The sequence below is a fragment of the Saccopteryx bilineata genome, chromosome 5 (genome assembly GCF_036850765.1).
Source record: "Saccopteryx bilineata isolate mSacBil1 chromosome 5, mSacBil1_pri_phased_curated, whole genome shotgun sequence".
Lineage (NCBI taxonomy): Eukaryota > Metazoa > Chordata > Mammalia > Chiroptera > Emballonuridae > Saccopteryx > Saccopteryx bilineata.
The window spans coordinates 127,078,890-127,100,473 of record NC_089494.1 but is presented as its reverse complement, the minus strand read 5'-3'; the positions used below and the strand labels follow the sequence as shown (position 1 = coordinate 127,100,473).

General features: G+C 42.3%; 2 protein-coding genes across 4 annotated transcripts in view; both read right to left on the bottom strand.

Moving 5' to 3' along the window:
* CCNY (cyclin Y) overlaps nt 1-21,584 on the bottom strand; it is a 187,903-nt gene that overhangs the window by 155,080 nt on the left and 11,239 nt on the right. The window lies entirely within an intron of this gene.
* On the bottom strand, nt 19,969-20,426 carry LOC136306763 (large ribosomal subunit protein uL29-like). The gene has a single exon (XM_066233296.1). The coding sequence runs from the start codon at nt 20,371-20,373 to the stop codon at nt 19,984-19,986; it is 390 nt and encodes a 129-aa protein (XP_066089393.1). The 5' UTR covers nt 20,374-20,426; the 3' UTR covers nt 19,969-19,983.

Sequence of the window (21,584 nt, the reverse complement as noted above, 5' to 3'; positions counted from 1 at the left end):
TTGCTGTTTGCTTCATCTGAGATGTTTTCCCTGCCTGTTTGTTCATCGGCCCATTGCGAGAAACTATTAAACCAATGGTTCTCAAAATGTATGCCAGGGCACACTGGTGCACCCTAGAAGATTTTCAGGTGTGCCTTATGGTATTCCAGAGAAATATGTGTCTGTTGGGAACCAAAAATCCAACAGGGTTTTTGGAATTTAGATTTTTGGGGGACAGAGGTGTGGTAATTGGCTGTAAGCTGACAGTCTGCCCAACCCCCCACCTCACTTGCCTGATTAGGTTGCAAAAGACTGTTAAGCTATGGTGCTGGATTGTTTACACTACCCCCCACGTTCCCAGGAAAGACTGGAGGCAAGTTTCTTCTATCCTTTGTCTGGTGTAAAGTTAAGATGATATGTATGGTGGAGGTTTTCTGCACTTGGTAAAATTCCTGGGCTACCTCAGAAATGTGATCAGAGACCACTGATCTGTTAATGGCTTCACTTTGCCCTATAAATGAAGCAAGATGTGGTTTTTGGGCACTCTTTGTTCTTGCCAGCAGCAACTACAGGGCCCTTCTGACCCTGTATTTTCTTAATTCTGCTACGTTCCCACTTGGGACCTGGAATTACTAGCTGTGCTGGTTCACAGCATGTGCCCAGATATAAAAATAAATATAGTTACTCTACTATACCATTTCACTATGGAAATACCACTCTTTTGGTTAACACATCATAATATTATTTTTATATAAATACACCCAAATGAAATGGATAGATTTCTCAAAAAGAAATGTTATTAAAGAATCTGACTCTGGAAGTGAGCAAAAGTTAAGTGTAAATAAAATAGGACTTCAAGGCTGATGGGCAGAACTTAATTTAAAGCATTTTCCATCACTTAACACTGAACAATACGATTGAATTAGAAACCCACTCATGGAAGCTTCAAGTGATTTTGATTTAACATTAACAGAAGAACTGGCAGCTATATCCACTGATCGTGGATTAATGATTAAACATAAGGAATTGTCTTTTGAAGCCTTTTGGTTTTATACAATATAAAAGAATATGTGGCAATATCTAAAAAAGCTTTGAACATTTTACTACAATTTTCAACATCCCATTTATGTGAATTAGGATTTGCTATCCTCAACACAAAGAGTTTTTAAAAAGAGAGCAATTCTCCAATGTATTGATGAGAAAATTAAGAGTTTGCCTTTCAAATATAAACCCAAACATTGAAGAAATCACTAGGACACATCAGGCTCATGTTTCTCATAAACCAAAAAACACATTCGTGCCAGGACCTGCCGAATTTACTAAGTCTTACTAAGAATGTATCTATATATATATAAAGACTAGCTGTACCCGGCCTCACATTGATTGCTGTGGCTCAGTCTGGTTAAATGGAAAAGAAAAGAGAAAGTGCAAGTTTCTAATGTTTAACTTCACAATGCTTGTGGATATACAATATTTTTTGTTGTTTCATTGTCTGTGCAGATATAGAGATTGTCTGGTTTGCCAAGTCTAGAACATGCAACATATAATTGTCCATGTGAGAAGCAATCCGTGTGTAGATCTAAAGCGCGCAATTCTAAAGATTGGCCCTGAGCTTTGTTGATGGTGACTGAAAACCCCAATCGAATTGGGAATTGCAATCTCTTAAATTGAAATGGCATATCCGTTGGAATCATAGAAACGCGAGGAATGAGGACATCTTCACCTTGGAAAGGTCAAGATTGTTGCTTCTATAACATTGCTCATTAATTTTTTACAGTGCACAGACCCAAACACTTCATATTTTACCATAAAATCCATCAGCGATTTCAGCTTGTCTGAAAACACGTGCTGTGATGTCATGCTTATCCACTGGCGATTGGCCAGGAAGTAAGAGCTGTTGTATATCATCCCAAGCTGGACTGCCTATAAATGTAATTAATAGGTCTGGACGCCCGTCATGACGAACATACGCAATTGCATCTTGAACATACTCATGCATATGACATGGACTGCCTGTATATGAAGATGGCAAAATCGTTAGTCTTCCAACATTAGTTGTGTTACTGTCATTTACAACTGCATCTCGCAAATGAACGTATTCTTCAGAGGGAAGCTTGGTCTGATTCAAACGGATGAATATCAAACGTTCTGTTTCGATTTTTGCAAACATATCTACAATGTATTGGTGAAACAACTGATGGCATTTCAAAATGTGATTGTCTTCATTCTCTCAAATCATTAATCGGTATGAATAATAGTTCAATAAGCTGCATTTCATATTTGTTTCTTCGTCATTGACTGGATTTATCATCTTAACGTTGAAGTGATATCAGCACCATCCCAAAAATGATTGGATATTGCAGGGTATCGTAGCATCGATGAATTTCTGCAAGTTTTGTCAATTGATTGTTTCTCCAATGAAGAACAATATCTCTAGGTTGGAACGGATCTCCGACTATAATAATTGCCATTTTGTCTATAGTTGGAGCATTGAATCTTCACACATGTTCTCCAGCAGCCATTTTGTCCGCGTGAATAACAATCTTGTGTGTATCAGATGGCATCATATCTGAAAAAATATGAACAAACGCACTAAATAGTTTTTTTCGTGACTTGCAGTTGGGAAACGATGAACTATTTTATGCCGGTTGAAATCCCACAGCATGCATTCAATTCATCATTGCCATCACCAATGAAATACATTTGGAGAAATTAATGTTACTATCTGGGAATGGAAGCAGGGAGCCGGCTTTATGATAAATTTGTCCTTTCACTTTGAAAGCTGGCATGAATTGAGCTGTTACAATTTCTGCGCCAAACGACGTCATTTGGAAGCATGAGTTCTATTTCCTGATGTTATATAGGAAATGCTTTGATTCGGTGGTATATCTAGCAAGCAAAGTTTTTAATGGATCTGGCGGTTCTCCAAGTTGAGGCAGTTTAATTTTTCCGGCGGCGCAACACATTCCTTTCGTTTCTCCATTAAATTTCAGAGCCTTGCTATAAGGACACACTTTAGTCACAGTGCCGATGAGAACATGCCAGCTCAAACTATAATATTCATCAGCTGGGTTGTACCGGAATGCAAGGCAATTGTAATCGCGTGATTGCTGAGCACGGAGTCGTGTTTGACGCCGATCTGCTGTTTTTCAGTGACGTCTTTCAGCCACTCTCATCCTGTCGTGTTCATTCTGTTGAGAACGAAGCAGATCTGAAGCCGCAGAATGCGATCCCCGTGCTCGCAACCGTGCATCCTCAAGTCTGGCTGCACATAAATGGATCATAAATTGGAAACTTTGAAATGGAATCGTAAGATATTTAGTATAGTGTGTATTACTTTTACGTCCAACAGATGGCACTTTTTCAAAGAAAAGCATGTTTTTACCTGTCACAGGTGTGACATCTATATCTATATAATAGGGATTAAAAAAAGAGCATGTTTTTAAATGCAACGTTGTGTCAAAATTTCAAAGCTATCCCTGAAGAACTTTCAGAGATTTAAGATTTTGAACAAACGAACATTTACATTTTTATTATAGATAACTTTTTTGTTTTTATTTTTTAACCCCTCTTTTTTACAAATTCTAAAAAGCCTAACAAAAAATGTAACATAAATATGTTTTTTAATGTCAGAATAAATTTAATTTTGTTGTATTTATTTCATTTAATTACCATAAAAGCACACTTGGACTTTATATTTTCTTTAATATTTCACTTAATTATTATAACATATTTCTCAGAAATTTGTATATAGCGCACCTACAATTATTTGTAGTATTTTAAATGCGCCCCAACTTCAAAAAGTTTGAGAACCACCGTATTAAACGGTAATGGCCTAATGCTTTTTGGATCCACAGTTTTTCTAATGTGTAATACCAGTGGCCGAGGCCAAGCAGGTTCACATTGGATTTGGGCAGACAGTAGAAAAACTGTGGAGCTAGAAAGCATTGGGCCACCCTGTTTAATAAAGTCTTACAATAGCAGACAAGTACACAGGCAGGGGAAACCACTTCTCAGGCAAACAAACAGCAAAATGGCCCCTCACAGTGGCAGGCAGGCAATCCATGCATCTACAATCCCCCTGAGCACAAGCACCCCTAGCCTTATTAAGGCTATACACAAGTGGTGCTGCCATGTGCTCACGCACTAATTAGGCAAAGAGCTTGCAGTCAGTAAACCAGTGAGCAAGCCTAACACAGCTGCCCCATATACCATCTGCCCAAATCCAACGTGTCCTGGCTGGCCTTGGACACTGGCATTGCAAGCTGGTAAGCCAGCGAGCAAGCCTAGCAGCTGTTTTCTCAACAAAGCCTAACCTGTGGTGGCACAGTGGACAGAATATCAACCTGAATGCTCAGGTCACTGGTCCCAACCCCAGGTTTTACCTGGTGAAGGCACATCCAAGAAGCAATCAATGAACAACTAAAGTGAAGCAACTATGGGCTTGCTCCTTCTCTCTCTTTCTCTCTCTCTCTCTAAAATAAAGAAATTTAAATAAATAAATGAAGTGCTCACGTGCAGCCAAAGCCTCCAGGTCAGTGTTGTGACCCCTGAGAAAGAAGACACCTAGTAAAAAGGGCATCAGGGGGCTAATTGGGCTCAAATTTAAAATTAAAAATAAATGAATAAAGATTTAAAAAATTTAAAAGCCTAGCAGCCATTTCTGTACAAGATCCTCTCATGAAAACTGCATCTCAGGAAGAAGTCTTCACTGAACTGCCTGCCTACCCTTTTGTAGTGCTGGTGGTTGAGACCAGGCATGTTCACACTGAACTCGTGCAAATGGTAGAGGAACTGTGGAGCCAGAAAGGGCTGGGCTATAACCCGTTTATTGGAGGTTTGCTGAGACAAGCGAGGGAATAAACAAAGGAAAACCACTTTTTGCAGTGGAGGAAGGGATTAGGCAAAGCACCCCTCATGGTGGCGGCTGAAAGAATCAGGGAACTGCACCTATCAGTGGTGGGCAAGCGAGCTGGGAGAATTGCCACCAATAGCTTTTCATACAGACACACATGTGGCTTTCTGCAACGTGCTCACAGCACTATTCTTGCAAAGTACTTGCAGCTGGGAAACCACTGAGCAAACCTAACAGCTGTTTTCCCCACAACTGTGTTCCTGCCATCTGAGTCAGCCCTCATAGAGTTCCTGGAATCCTACTTCAACCAAATGTACTAAGGCCCTGGCTGGTTGGCTCAGTGTAGAGCATCAGCCTGGCGTGCAGGAGTCCCGGGTTCGATTCCTTGCCAGGGCACACAGGAGAAGTGCCCATCTGCTTCTCCACCCCTCCCCCTCTCCTTCCTTTCTGTCTCTCTCTTCCCCTCCCGCAGCCAAGGCTCCATTGGAGCAAAGTTGGCCTGGGTGCTGAGGATGGCTCTATGGCCTCTGCCTCAGGCACTAGAATGGCCATGGTTGCAACAGAGCAACGCCCCAGATGGGCAGAGCATCACCCCCTGGTGGGCGTGCCGGGTAGATCCTGGTCGGTAGCATGCGGGAGTCTGTCTGACTGCCTCTCCATTTCCAGCTTCAGAAAAATACAAAAAAAAATCAACCAAATGCACTAAGATTTTCCCAACCAATTGGAGCTGCACGCTACATCCCCAGCAATATCTTCACTGACCAATCAAAGTGACTCCATTCTGACCAATCAAACTGCAAAGTTTGGAGTCCTCATTTGCACAAGAACAGACCAATCGGGGGCCAGGGACAGGAATTTCTGTCTATATAAGCCAGCTTCTATCTGGCTCTAGGAGCACATTTTCTCTTTCCACTGAAGATGAAAATGGTCTTCTACCCCACCCCCATCCATCCTGCCAGAGCTGAAACATTGAGTCTCTCTCTCTCTCTCTCCAGAGCACAGCAGCATAGACCAGAGAAAACTGGCACTGAGTATAACAGAGCAAAGCTGTCTAGCCAGAGAGAGGCCTGGCTCCAGTGCCATCTCACAACTATGCTGTATCACAACTGAGCTGTTTGCACTAAATAAAGTTTCCTTTTTCATCACATCCCAAATTGGGGATTCCTGTTGGAAGTTGAGCTGGCGCCAATGACCATCAGTTGATAGTGTTAGCACTTAAGCTATAGCATGCCTAAATAGCAACTGCTAAAAAACTTAGGACTCTTTCAACCCCCGATTAATACAGAGATCACTAATGATTTATACTAAACATAAATGAAGTATGCATCTAAGTGAGATCCTTTGAAGACAAAATTGACAAATGCTAGACTAAGTCCAATGATACAACCAGTACACAAAGAAACTTCCGTGCTGTTCTTTTGAAATGAATTCAGACCCAGATATTTCGAAAAGACATCTCATTAAATTTAGATTCAAATCAGCATTAAAGTGTTTGATCATTCAGTTTACAAACAAACCCCCAAATCACACACTACTTTTTAAAAACTAAAGAATCTGATTTATTCTCAAAAGGCAATTGATTACCACCATCCCATCAAAAACAAATGTGTAACAAGCTAAAATGAAATTCTGTAATGTTTTTAGAAAGCCAGTGTCCTCACTTGAGATCCAGCCAAGTGATGTTATGTATGCAAATTATTATCTGCGCATGGATATAGACACATAACAGAAAAAGATCACAAGTCTGCATTCCCTAAGCACATTCTAACAGCATGTCCATATTCCTCAGATGTATCAACTTTCAATTTTTCAGGTTAATTAACATCAACAAGAAATTCAGCCATCCAAATAAAAGCCAGTCTCTGCCCAATCCCTATAACAGACAAATAATGTCCATTTGGTTTTGTAATGCACTAATAATTTTGTAGCTGATAAATTAGTCTAATTATTTTAACTCCTTAATTTGAGATTACAGAAGAATTGTAAAAATACTTGAGTTATATACCTTTCACTCAGCTTCCCCTAAAGTTAAAGCCTTATACAAACATACTACAATTTCCAAAAATAAGAAACTAACCTTGGTAAAATATAATACTTTTAATTACAGATTTTATTTAGATTACTGTGGGGCAGCAATGTTAGGCTTGCACACAGGTTTACCAGCTGCAAGCACTTTGCTGGATTAGTGCATGAGCATGTGACAGAGGCACGTGTGCATAGCCTAATAAAAGGCTATGGGTACTTGCCCTGGCCAGCAATTCTCCCAGATCACTCTCCCGCCACCATTAGGTGCAGTTTTCCTTGCTCCCTTGCCCTTACTGTGAATAGAAGATTTTCCTTTGTTTATTAGCTCTTTCACTTTTGTTGTTTATTTGCTTGCCTGTCTTTGCGAGCCTCCAATAAACGGGTATGGTCTGACCCTTTCTGGCTCCACAGTTTCTCTACAATCTGCCCGAATCCAATGTGAACCTGCCAGGCCTCAGCCACCAGCCTTACAATTAATAATCATTTCCTTTTGCCTGACCTGTGGTGGCGCAGTGGATAAAGCGTCGACCTGGAAATGCTGAGGTCACCGGTTCGAAACCCTGGGCTTGCCTGGTCAAGGCACATATGGGAGTTGATGCTTCCAGCCCCCCCCCCACCGTTTCTCTCTCTCCCTCTCTCTCTCCTCTCTAAAAATGAATAAATAAATAAAATAATCATTTCCTTTTTACTTTATACTAAATTGGCGATATCAAAGCATACAAAGATTAAAAGGAACAAAAGAACTTGACAACCTCAAAACCCAAGGAAGCTAACCAAAACCAACACAGTTTGCAATAGGTAATCTATTGCAGGTAATCTTGAAAATAACAATATACTAATGAGGGAAAATTTTAACTCTGTTTACTTATTGCCCTGTGCTTTATTTTTTAAGTTCAAGATTTTTTCAACTGGCACTAAGCACAGAAATGTCTCTTAACTTATTAAGGATAAAAAAAATTAAACTAGGTTTTGTTTTGATTTAAAGATATTAAGGCTACCGTACAAATGGCAACCACTCTCTGCTACTTTATGTCAGGAAGACAAGTTATAAATATATGTGTGTGCGTGTGTGTGTGTGTATATATATTTTTCTCCTTTTCTATCTGAGTATCAAATGTATGTTACTCTTGCTTTCAATTTCAAATGTCCTCCAGAAAAGATAACCTATCTTATTTATAAACCTTAACAACTCAGTAAACATTACCAGGTAAGTTGAAGATAGAACTGGTATGAAATATGAAAGCCCATTGATAAAAATCTTTCACCTGCATTTGGAGTTTTTCACCTTCTAAAGCACTAGTGTCCAATGTTCAATATGATTAAACCTACATTTTGTTTAAGTGAACTGATTGTTAGACATGTCCTAGTAGGCTAGTTTCATAAGCTCATACACAATGGACCTGGCTCTTAGAGTACTAGGATAATCTGCAATAAAATATTTCCACTTTTTAAAAAATTTGTTTGTTTTAAATTTGATTTTTTTTTTTTTTTTTTTTTGAGAGAGAGAGACAGACAGACAGACAGAAACATCAGGCTGTTTCTGTATTTGCCCTGACTGGGGATCAAACCAGCAATTGTTATGCATCAGGATGATGCTTTTACCAACCACGCTACCTGGCCAGGGCAAAAATTTCCACATTTTGACAGTGAGAGTTCAATTTTCACTTAGTACCGTTCCCCAAATCACATTTATACAGCCTTTGCTTTGGTAAAGACCTTCTTTTGTAAAAGATGATGATTTTTAATGTTTATTTATTTATATATTTAGAGAGAAAATGAGAGAGTGAGAGACAGGAGCATCCTGTATGTGCCCTGACAAGAGATCGAACCAGAAACCTCTCATTTCAGTGCGATCCTCTGACCAACCAAGCTACCCCATCAGGGCAGAAGATGATTTTTTCTTTCTTTTTTTTTTTTTTGGTGACAGAGACAGAGAGCGTCAGATAAGGACAGACAGGAAGGGAGAGAAATGAGAAGCTTCAATTCTTCATTGCGGCACCTTAGTTGTTCATTGACTGCTATGTGCCTTGACCAGGGGGCTCCAGCAGACCAAGTGACCCCTTGATCAAGCCAGAAACCTTGGGCTCAAGCCAGCGACCCTGGGCTTCAAGCCAGCAAACATGGGGTAATGTCTATGATCCCACACACAAGCTAGCGACCCATACTCAAACTGGTGAGCCCATGCTCAAGCCAGCGACCTCGGATTTTTGAACCTGGGTCCTCCGCGTCCCAGTCTGATGCTCCATCGTCTGTGCCACTGCCTGGTCAGGCAGAAGATGATCTTTAAAATTACAATAACCACACAAAAAAAAGAGTTAACAGATTAATTTATAAAGAACCCAAATTTTTGAAAAAAACACTAAAACAATAGCTGGATAAAATGAAGTATAAAAGCATACCATTTCAGGCCCTGGCCGGTTGGCTCAGTGGTAGAGCGTCGGCCTGGCGTGCAGGAGTCCTGGATTTGATTCCCAGCCAGGGCACAAAGGAGAAGCGCCCATCTGCTTCTCCACCCCTCCCCCTCTCCTTCCTCTCTCTCTCTTCCCCTCCTGCAGCCAAGGCTCCATTGGAGCAAAGTTGGCCTGGGCGCTGAAGACAGTTCCATGGCCTCCGCTTCAGGCATTAGAATGGCTCTGGTCACAATGGAGCAATGCCCCAGATGGGCAGAGCATCAACCCTGGTGGGCATGCCAGGTGGATCCCGGTTGGGCACATGCGAGAGTCTGTCTGACTGCCTCCCTGCTTCTAACTCCAGAAAAATAAAACAACAACAACAAAAAAGCTAACTTCAGCCTGACCTGTGGTGGCACAGTGGACAGAGTCAACCTGGAACACTAAAGTAGCCAGTTCAAACCCCAGGCTTCTCTGGTCAAAACACATATGAGTTAATGCTTCCTGCTCCTCCCTCCCTTATCCCTCTCTCTCTTTCTCCTCTCTAAAATGAATAAAAATTTAAAAATCTTTAAAGCTAACTTCTAGCCTGACCTATGGTAGTGCAGTGGATAGAGCACTGACCAGAAATGCTGAGGTCACCAGTTCAAACCCTGGGCTTGCTCAGTCAAGACACATACGAGAAGCAATCAATGAACACGTAAACTAAAACAACTATGATCTCGCTGTCTCTCTCTAAAATCAATAAATAAAATCTTTCTAAAAAAATTGTTTTTGTTAAATAAACAAAAAACATGTAGCCCTGGCCGACAGCTCAGTTGTTTTGGAGCATCATCCCAAAGCAACAGAGGTTGTGGGTTCAATTCCTGGTCAGGGCAGGTACAGGAACAAAGTAATGTTCCTCCCCCCTTCCTTTCCCCTCTCTCTACAATCAACAAATATTTCAAAAAATTAAATAAATGGGGCATGGCCAGTTGGCTCAGTGGTAGAGCGTCGGCCTGGCGTGCAGGAGTCCTGGGTTCGATTCCCGGCCAGGGCACACAGGAGAAGCATCCATCTGCTTCTCCACCCCTCCCCCTCTCCTTCCTCTCTCTCTCTCTCTCTCTCTTCCCCTCCCACAGCCAAGGCTCCATTGGAGCAAAGTTGGCCCGGGCGCTGAGGATGGCTCCATGGCCTCTGCCTCAGGTGCTAGAATGGCTCTGGTTGCAACGTAGCAGTGCCCCAGATGAGCAGAGCATCGCCCCCTGGTGGGCAGGCTGGGTGGATCCCGGTCAGGCGCATGCAGGAGTCTGACTGCCTCCCCATTTCCAACTTCAGAAAAATAAAAAAAATTAAAAAATTAAAAATTAAGTAAAGCTGACTTCTACATAAGAACTCAAAACTCTTTAGAAATATGTATGTTATCTTTTAATATTTTACAGTACTATGCACACATACTCAAATACCACCATAATGGTATATCTAACCTGACCTCTCCACCACAATATAGTATTAAATTAGTTCAATGCATAACGTCCTTTTGTTAATTAAATGAGAGGTGGGGAGGCAGAGGCAGACTCCCACTTGCACACCGACTGGGATCCACCCGGCAAGCCCCCTATCAGATGATGCTCTGCCTGTCTGGGATGCTGCTCCGTTGCTCTGCAACCATAATATTTAGCACATGAGGTGAGGCCATGGAGTCATCTTCTTCACCTGGGGCCAACTCTGCTCAAACCACTCAAGTCATGGTTGAAGGAAGAGAAAAGAGGGGAACAAAGAGGGGGAAGAGAGGGGATGAGGGGAAAAAGAGGAGGGAGAAAAGGGGAAAGGGGGGGAGAGAATGGGGAAGGCAGAGGGAAGCACAAGAGAGAGGGATAGAGGGAGGTGAGGAGTGGAGAAGCAGATAGTCACTTCTCCTGTGTGCCCTGACTGGGAATCAAACCCAGGACTTCTACACATCGGGCCTACGCTCTACCACTGAGCCAACTGGCTCGGGCCCATAACATCATTTTAAATCAATTTAAAAACATACGTCTGGTGGTTGGAAAGCAACCTTTTTACAACTCAAATTACATCTAAATATCTAATTATATCTAAATATATTTGTCCTACAGGACAAATAGAACGTAAATTCACTCAACTTTCTATTATAAGTGGTTAAGTAGAACAATACTAGTTTGACTAATTTAAGGAATACTCAATAAATCTGAGCACTTCTCTTGCTCGGTGGATGGTGAATAACGGGTCAAAGGGCTAAAACACCGAAAGTGACCCGAGGAATGAGATAAAAGGATCCCAAATCACCAAGAGCTGCAATAAACACACTTTCTCATCAAGAAAACTGACTATAAATCTAAATTCCTCCATCACTTCTTTGATAGCACTCTGGAGATAATAACAGATCAATTCACATTACTAGAAGTAGAAAATTACATTCTTAATAGAAATATATTAAAATTAGTTTTTGAAAAACTAATTATCACTTACCATTAAGAAAGACTGTATAGGCCCTGGCCGGTTGGCTCAGTGGTAGAGCATCGGCCTGGCATGCAGGAGTCCCGGGTTCGATCCCCAGCCAAGGCACACAGGAGAAGTGCCCATCTGCTTCTCCACCCTTCCCCCTCTCCTTCCTCTCTGTCTCTTTCTTCCCCTCCCTCAGCCAAGGCTCCATTGGAGCAAAGATGGCCCCGGCGCTGAGGATGGCTCTATGGCCTCTGCCTCAGGTGCTAGAATGGCTCTGGTTACAACAGAGCAACGCACCAGATGGGCAGAGCATCGCCCCCTGGTGGGCATTCCGGGTGGATCCCGGTGGGGCGCATGCGGGAGTCTGACTGCCTCCCCGTTCCCAACTTCAGAAAAATACAAAAAATAAATAATAATAAAAAAGAAAGATTGTATAATACCTGTCTATACTCCCAAAATTTACCCACACCCTCCTGAAAGCCAGTTCACTTGTCCAATTTCCATTCACTAACACAGCATCCATCCAGGCTCCAAAAGACTTGGGTGTCAAGCTCAGAATCCTCCCTGTCCTAAACCTTCAAGCAAAAAATTATGTTGCTGCTTCACTCACTCTTTCACAGTGATTTCATTCCTGTCAATGTTGGGAGGCAAAGAGGCAGGAACACATAGCCTTTGCTCTGACAGTCACAACATATTCACAAAATCCAGGAGCTGGGGGGGGCAGGATGGCTTCCATAATTTCCTCTCCAATCCAACTCTCTCCCCAGAGACTTATAACTGAACCAGTGCAACTAATCTCTGGCTCCATCCAGCCCTTTCCTATTTCCATCTGGTCCTCACACCTCCAACATACTAATCTTCTTGGGGTCAATTTGATCAAGCAATGATACTACCCCAAAACCTGATACTCCTTAACTTGGCATGCGGGGCCCTACAATACATGTCCTCATTTGGCTGCATCAGGCCAAAACTTGTCCAAAACTTCCCCTCTTTTCTAAGTAAACTAATTCCATTCACCATTACAAATAAATCCTGTACTTTCCCACCTCTAGGCCTTTCCTACCATCATTCCCCCATGCCTTAAATGTTCTCTATGTCCAGGCCGACCACCTACCCATATCAAGCATGAAGCTGTCCTAGATCACTCTGGCCAAAAGTCACCTTTTCCACCTTGGACATCTGACAACACATTCTCTTTTTGGAATGATTTTAGCACCAACTTTTGTAACAACATGGTACTTATCACAAGCTGCCTTAAATGATAATGTGTGTAATTCTCATCCTCACAATTAGAATTTAGTGACCTAGAAGTCAGAGGCCATGTCTCACATATGTGCAATACCTATGTAGTCCTTAATATAACGTGATTCTTAGTAGATGCTCAATATATTTTTAGTGGCGTAAGGTTTCAGTGAGCAAAATAATAAATTCTCAAACCTATATTACAAGTTATTCGCATATACCTGCAAAATAACATCTAGTATTTTTTTATTCTTGCCTATTTAACCTGTATCAGAAGTTTCATCCCACTGCTTCAAAAAATTTACTTTTAGAAATGTACCTTCAGGAAGTGCTCCTAAAGACATGGAAACAAAATACTACTTTATTATTTATGAGAGTTTAAAAGAAACCAAAAACCTAAGGGACAAAATTTAAGTCTAAGCACTGAAGTAATGCTAGTATAGTCAGGTACAGTCATGATTAAATAAATTCTGTAATTTATGTACCTTATAAATATAACCTATAGTAATTAATAATATTGTTGGCAGCCATAGGGTACCAGGTGTTAACCTCGGTTCAGCAACCTCTGTATTTGATTTCTGGCTGAGAAAGAATTCAGAGCCAAGACTCAAACTATAAAAGAAAGTTTATTTAGAAAGTCAGAGGTAGGTAACCCTGGCCGGTTGGCTCAGTGGTAGAGCGTCGGCCTGGCATGCAGGAGTCCCGGGTTCAATTCCTGGCCAGGGCATACAGAAGAAACGCCCATCTGCTTCTCCACCCCTCCCCCTCTCCTTCCTCTCTGTCTCTCTCTTCCCCTCCAGCAGCCAGGGCTCCATTGGAGCAAAGTTAGCCCCAGCGCTGGGGATGGCTCTATGGCCTCTGCCCCAGGCTGGGGATGGCTCTATGGCCTCTGCCCCAGGCGGTAGAATGGCTCTGGTTGCAACAGAGCAACGCCCCAGGTGGGCAGATCATCGCCCCCTGGTGGGTATGCCAGGTGGATCCCAGTCGGGCGCATGCGGTAATCTGTCTGACTGCCTCCCCATTTCCAACTTCAGAAAAAAATACAAAAAAAAGAGAAAGTCACAGAGGTAGAAGAAATGAGCTTTAGAAAACAAGTTACAAAGGCAAAAGAAGGGCCCTTGGAGTTAGTAGAGAGAGAGAGAGAGAAATGGGAGGGCAAGGAAAATACCCTGGGGGGAAAGGTGTGGGAAGAGGTGTGGGTGTGCACCACAGAGTTGTATTGGGTTCGCTGTCTTGAAGATATTTCTCTGGAGGTCTCAGGGGAGGATCCCATCAGTATTCCAGGTGTGTCCTTTCAGGGTTGTGGTTTCCAATGATTAGTCAGTGCCAGGGCTCCTTTTAATGTCTTGGAGGGGTTAACTGCTTTCTTCTTCGAGCTGACCTATTGGGGTCTCTCCTGTCCTTGTATGGAAGTCAGATGGAGCTTTTCTCCAGCCCCCACTGTTCTTCTCTAAGGGAGTGGGGGTCTACCACATACCTAGCTACATGGAAGAAGAGAAAAGTCAGAGACCATCTAAGGGAGAAAAGGGTGCCTTAGGAGTGGAGGTCCCAATTAACAATACTTATTTCCAACACTTGCTCTCCCAGTTCTGCCCATTGCTAGGTGCCCAGGATTCCATACCCGGCCTAGTGCCTGGCCTACTCTCATTGCCTACCATTATATGTTAGATTACTTGAAGTATTCGTTTTATTTTTTTATTTATTCATTTTTTAGAGGAGGAGGAGAGAGAAAGAAAGGGCAAAGAGCGGGAAGCATTAACTCCCATATGTACCTTGACCAGGCAAGCCCAGGGTTTTGAACCAGCAACCTACGTGTTCCAGGCTGACATATTATCCACTGCACCACCACAGGTCAGGCAAAGTATTAATTTTATAATGAGAAAAAGAAAATTACAGTCATACTTACAAGCACGATCCCAAGTATGTAAGAAATAAACGTCCACATGTATATATATAAATGCATCAGTGAATAAAGAGACAAATAAATACGTGTCTTTTGGTCATTTCCCACCGTGCTTTTAATTTTTTAAAAGATATACATTATATATACACACACACACATATATATAAACATACAGTCAGTACTCTTGTATATGTTCACATTAATAAAAAATACTAATTTAAAATATTAAAAACAAGCATTGTTCTGCACAGTGGGATTTTAAGTGATTTTTTTCTATAAGATTTTGCTAAATTGTAATAAATTTACTGTTACTGTAATCAAGAAAGAAAACAATAAATATTGTCTTTAAAAAAATAAAATCACTCATTTTGGCTTCAAAAGGTAAATATGATATGGCAACCCAGTTTCTTGATTAATTTTATTCATATCACACTTAAGATTACATGACAACACAGATTTGCCAAAAGTTAGTTGAAAAACACAGCCATCCTTCCAGGAATTCCATTTCTGGATACTTATCCAAAAGAATTAAAAGCAAGGATGCAAACAGATGTTTATACACCCATATCCATAGCAGCATATTCACTGAAATGAAGCAGCAGAATTTACTTTCTCTAAAACAAAGAGACTTTCAGCAGAACTTTTTCTAAAAGACTCACTACCCCTGGCCTTGAGGCTAGTTTCTCAGGCTGAGGCCTTGGGATAGTTCTGCAAGGTTGCAAATGTTCCCAGAATGTTTCTCCTTGAATTAATCTTATAGATAATTATTGTAAAAGAGCTTGTTTCACTGCTTTGTTTTACTGCTAAGCTTCCCCTCCTCCCATTCCTCAGTCACTGTGCAATTTTGTCTTTAAAAGCTGACCTCAAACTGTGTTTGGGGCTGCATAATTTGAATGACTTAGGTCTCCACGCAGTCACCAGCTTTGAATAAAGACGCCTTAATTTGGCTACTTAACTGTGTGGCAAAACATCTGTTTCTTGCTGTTCCGATTCAATATTCACAATATCCAAAACACGGAAGCAACCCAAGTGTCCTTTGATTGAATGTGGTATACACATACAGTGGAATATTATTCAGCCTTAAAAGGAAAAGATTCTGATATATGCTATAATATAGATGAACCCTGAAGACATTATGTTAAGTGATATAAAGCCATTCACAAAAGACAAATACGTATGACTCCAACTACAGGAGGAACCGAGAGTAGTAAAATCCATAGAAACAGCAAACAGAATCAGGGGCTGAGGAGGCGCGGAATAGTTTCAGCTTGAGAAGATGAAACAGTTCTGGAGATGGGTTGTCACAGTGATACAACCATGTGAATATGCCCAATGGCTGTGAACTGTACGCTTCAAGTGGTCAATTTTATGTTACGTATATTTACCACAATTAAACACACAGACACACCAATGGCTGTCTACAATGACATAATGTTTGCAGAAGTTCAGTACTCTGAGTAAATCAAGACATCTTGATCTAGGATTCTCCTTTAAATGCTATCTCTAAGTTCAGGTTACATACAAAGCAATTTTCAATCTTTTCATCTCATGGTATACATGAACTAATTACTAAAATTCTGAAGCACAACAAAGAATATATTTTTTGCTGATCTAACAAAAACTATAAAAAAATAAAATAAAATAAAAAATATATATATATAATTTTGATTTAGTCACACCAGACAGCCATTATTGTGTTGGCTATTGTCACTTTTTTTTCTTAATTACAGGTAATTTTACATGTGGGGGGGATGAGCAGTATCAACTCATAGTTGCTTCATTTTAGTTTTTCATTGATTGCTTGTGAGATGTGCCTTGACCAGGCAGGGCCAGGGTTTCGAACTAGCAACCTCAGCATCCCAGGTCAATGCCCTAACCCACTGCACCACCACAGGCCAGGCTGCTGTCACTTTTTTACTTGACAGTCTAAGCAGTGATTTTCAACCTTTGTTTCTCACGCACTCATAAACTAATTACTAAAGAAAAAGGGGCCCTGACTTCTTCTTTAGTAACTAATTTATTTATGCCATGAGATGAAAATGGTTGTATTTAGTCAGGGACACTGACCTTAGTAATTAGTGTGTGTTTGTGCCATGAAAAAAAAAAGGTTGAAAATCACTGGTCTAAAGGAAAAGAGGTCAGTGCTCCTAACTAAATAGATAGTCAGGTACTGCATGTTTTAATGATTCCTACGGCACACATCTGTGCCATGGAACACCAGTTGAAAATCACTGATACAAAGGTCCAGAACAAGTGATTCGCACAACAGTTAAAAGCAAAATACATCTATAGGCCTGACCTGTGGTGGCGCAGTGGATAAAGCATTGACCTAGAACACTAAGGTCAACGGTTCGAAACCCTGGGTTTGCCTAGTCAAGGTACATATGGGAATTGATGCTTCCTGCTCCTCCCCCTTCTCTCTCTCTCTCTGAAAAATTAATAAAGTCCTTAAAAAAAAAAGTTTAAAAATACATCTATAGCAGGTGAGAGAGGAAAATGGGAAGTAGAACAGCAAGGTAAGTACAGAGAGGATAGGACTATTTGTGTATATTCACTTAATGTATTCAGTTAGTTATATATAGTGTGTCCGTAAAGTCACGGTGCACTTTTGACCGGTCACAGGAAAGCAACAAAAGACAATAGAAATGTGAAATCTGCACCAAATAAAAGGAAAACTCTCCCAGTTTCTGTAGGGTGATGTAGCAGCATGCACAGATGATGACGTAACACCGTGTATACAGCAGAGCAGCCCACGGCCATGCCAGTCGAGATGTGGACGGTACAGAGGAAAGTTCAGTGTGTTCTGTGGCTCGCTAAATTCGAATCCGTGACCAAAGTGCAACGTGAATATCGGCGCGTTTATAACGAAGCGCCATCACATAGGAATAACATTACTCAGTGGGATAAGCAGTTGAAGGAAACTGGCAGTTTGGTGGAGAAACCCCGTTCTGGTAGGCCATCAGTCAGTGACAAGACTGTAGAGTCTATACGGGATAGCTACCTAAGGAGTCCTAAAAAATTTGTGCATGCGTGTGCTCGACAATTACACCTAAGCAAGACTATAGTTCATAAGGTGTTAAAGAAACGTCTCTGTTTTACGGGGTACAAATTGCGGCTGTTGCACACTATCAAACAGGCGGATAGACCCACAAGATGCACGATTGCTACAGATATGCTTCATGAGATCGACAATGATGTAAGATTTTTGCAGAAGATTGTGTTTAGCAATGAGGCGACCCTCCATATCTGTGGACATGTTCATCGCCATAACGTCCGAATATGGGCTGCTGAACATCCTCATGCCTACATTGAATACAAACATAACACCCCTAAAGAGAACGTGTGGTGTGGCCTGATGCATGATAAGGTGATAGGCCCATTTTTTTTTCACGGAGCAGTCTGTGACGGCAAAGTCCTATCTTGACATGTTGGAATTGTATGCAGTGCCACAATTTCCAGAAGGTGTCATCTTTCAACAGGACGGCACTCCTCCACACTATGCCACCATTGTTTGTGAGTTTCTGGATAGAACATTCCCCCAGTGGTGGATAGGCAGGGATTCTGTCAAGCCATGACCACCACGATCCCTGGATCTGACGCCCTTAGACTTTTGCTTTTGGGGTTATGTGAAGCAACATATGTACACTGAATGTATCAATGACATTAATCACTTAAAACAGAGAATCACAGACGTTATTCACTGTTACACCAGACGTCCTTACCCGTGTGTGGCAAGAACTTCACTATCGTTTGGATGTGTGTAGGGCAACAAATGGAGCCCCCACGGAACTGCACTAAATAGGTATGAAACTGGGAGAGTTTTCCTTTTATTTGGTGCAGATTTCACATTTCTATCGTCTTTCGTTGCTTTCCTGTGATCGGTAAAAAGTGCACCATGACTTTACGGACATACTGTACAAGTGAAAGAGGTAGAGGTGTGGACAAGGCCCACCAGGGGTGAGGACGATAGAGACGCAGAGACCCGGCTCTGGGGACCAGGTTCAGTGACGCAGATCCACTTTATTAAGGAAGTAAACTAGCTTATATACATGGGTTCAGTCAATAGAATGTTACAGCATGCCCTTCATAGCCAATGGCTGAAAAGTTCAGGGAGCTGCCTAATGGGCGCTGAGTTACCTCCCCACAGCGGGCGAGCTCCCTCCTGGGTGTGCCTAGGAAGGTTTCAGGTGCTGGAGTATTCTCACAGCATTGCATCAGCCACAGCTGCTAGGAATGCGCTCTGCACTCTACCCACATAGAGGAGAATGGCTTTGCCACGAATGCCCAGCAACAATGAACTTATCCAAATAGGCGCTTTGGTAAAGTCTGACCCCACAGCTGATTATTTTGGAGAAAAACCTTATGATCCTCCAGGAATACAAGACAAGAGGGGCTTAAGGAGCTGTCAGGAGACTGTCTTACCAGCTTGGGCTGCTATAACAAAACACCAAAGGTTGATGTCTTATAAACAATACAAGTTTGTTTCTCACAGCTCTGGTGCTTGAAGTCTAAGATCAAAGTACTAGCACAGGTGGGTGAGGCCCTCTTCTGGGTGGCATACTTCTCACTGTGTCCTTACATGATGGAAGGGACCCAGGATCTCTTTGGAGTCTTTATAAGGTACTGATCCCTTTCATGAGGGCTCCACCCTTATGACTTAAGAAACTCCCAAAGGCCCTCCCTTCTAATACCATCACATGGGACATAAAAATTTCACCATAGGAACTGGAGGGCAGCGGGGACAAACATTCAGACCACAGCAGAGGCCATTTCCTATTCTCCACCCTGTCTCTCTGGTGCAGCGGTTTTCAACCTATGGGTCGCGACCCTGGCAGGGTCGCCTAAAGCCATCGGAAAATACATAATGCATATCAGGTATTTACATTCCGAATCATAACTGTAGCAAAATTACAGTTATGAAGTATCCACAAAAATTATTTTTTGGTTTGGGGGTCACCGCAACATGAGGAACTTGTATTGCGGGGTCACGGCATTAGAAAGGCTGAGAACCACTGCTCTGGTGACTGTCATCAGACAGGTTCGCATTGCCTCCTGGGTTAGGGTGAAGTGTGGGGCTTTCTGCACACTCCTCCACCCTGCCCTGAACTGCTTTTTTTTTTTTTTTTTGACAGCCAGCTTGTGCTTTATTGACGCGTACGGCTCAGGCCTTGACCCGCGTACTTCCGCAGTGGGTACAGCCGCTCCTTGCGCTGCTGCTTCTTGGTCTTCAGGCTCTCTTCGTGCTTGTTGAGCCGGCGGCTCATGGCCCACGTTTTCTTGGGCCGCAGATCCAGGGGCTTGTACTTCTTGCCCTTGTAGAATTTCCTGAGGTTCTCTTTCTGAGTTTGGTTAATGACGGTGAAAACACGGGCGATGGATTTGCGAACAACCCGGATTTTAGAAAGCTTGGAAGCCGCACCGCCTGTCACTTTGGCGACATGCAGTTGGGACAGCTCCACCTTCAAGTCGTCTAGCTGTTTCAGCAGCTCCTCTTTCTTCTTGCCACGAAGGTCTCGAGCCTTAATTTTGGCCATGGTTGAACAAGCCGCCGGCACCGCCTGCTCCGAGGAAAAGCTGAATTCTTGAATACAAACCCACTAACTGCAGTTTAGAGCTGGCTTCCCAGCAGCAGAGGATCCCACGACTCATGTAGTCATCAGCCTCTTATATTTCAGTGACACCCTTTTTGGTGTGCTGGACGAGAGTTACAGGAAGCTGACACCTTTGACTTATTCTTCTCTTCTCTGTCCACACTGGTAATCTCTGTGAATCTAAAACTGGTTTGCTACATCTTTACAGGTCAAATTGATCAGGCCTTGGCCTTGCCTTGCCTTGTCTTGTCAGCATGAGCTCTACAACAGTGTTTTTCAACCACCCAGTCCAACAGAAATTTTATACTGGTCCTCAAAGGAATTAACCACCCTGATGTTTTTGCAGACTGGCACCAATCCCCAGACTAGAGGTTGAAAAACACTGGCATAGGGAAGATAATCAATAATATTTTAATAACCATGTACGGAATCAGATGGGTGAAAGATTTATCAGGTTGGTCACTTAATCATACAATGTCTAATCATCCAGGTGCACATCTGAAACAAATGTAATTATGCATGTCAACTGTAATTAAAAAATAAAAAATGATTTAATATAGATGGGAGGGAAAAAAGAGAAGTAGTGTGCTAGAAAGAGGAGCAGTATTTCTATTCCAGATTGTACTGCCACAAGCTTCCCATTGGAAGGCTGCCACCCTGCTCTAGAATCACAGCTATCCTCTGGTGCTACCTTAAATACCTTGACGTCTTTGTTAGGATGTGCCCCTCAGGCTGCTGGCTGCTATTGGGCAGTTCAAACAGTCTGTGGTCGATCTTGGAACACGCTTTTGTGTGTGTGTGTGTGTGTGTGTGAGAGAGAGAGAGAGAGAGAGAGAGAGAGAGAGACAGAGATAGAGAGAGTCAGAGAGAGGGACAGATAGGGACAGACAGGAAGGGAGAGAGATGAGAAACATCAATTCTTAGTTGTTCATTGACTGATTTCTCATATGTGCCTTGACCGGGGGGCTACAGTAGACCAAGTGACCCCTTGCTCAAGCCAGCAACCTTGGGCTCAAGCTTGTGAACCTTGCTTAAACCCAATGAACCTGTGCTGCTCAAGCTGGCGACCTCGGGGTCTTGAACCTGGGTCCTCCACATCCCAGTCTGATGCTCTATCCACTGTACCACCGCCTTGGTCAGGCTACATACACTTC

Excerpts from the sequence above, each read along its gene's own strand:
- LOC136306763 (XM_066233296.1), bottom strand. The coding sequence starts at position 20,373 with ATGGCCAAAATTAAGGCTCGAGACCTTCGTGGCAAGAAGAAAGAGGAG.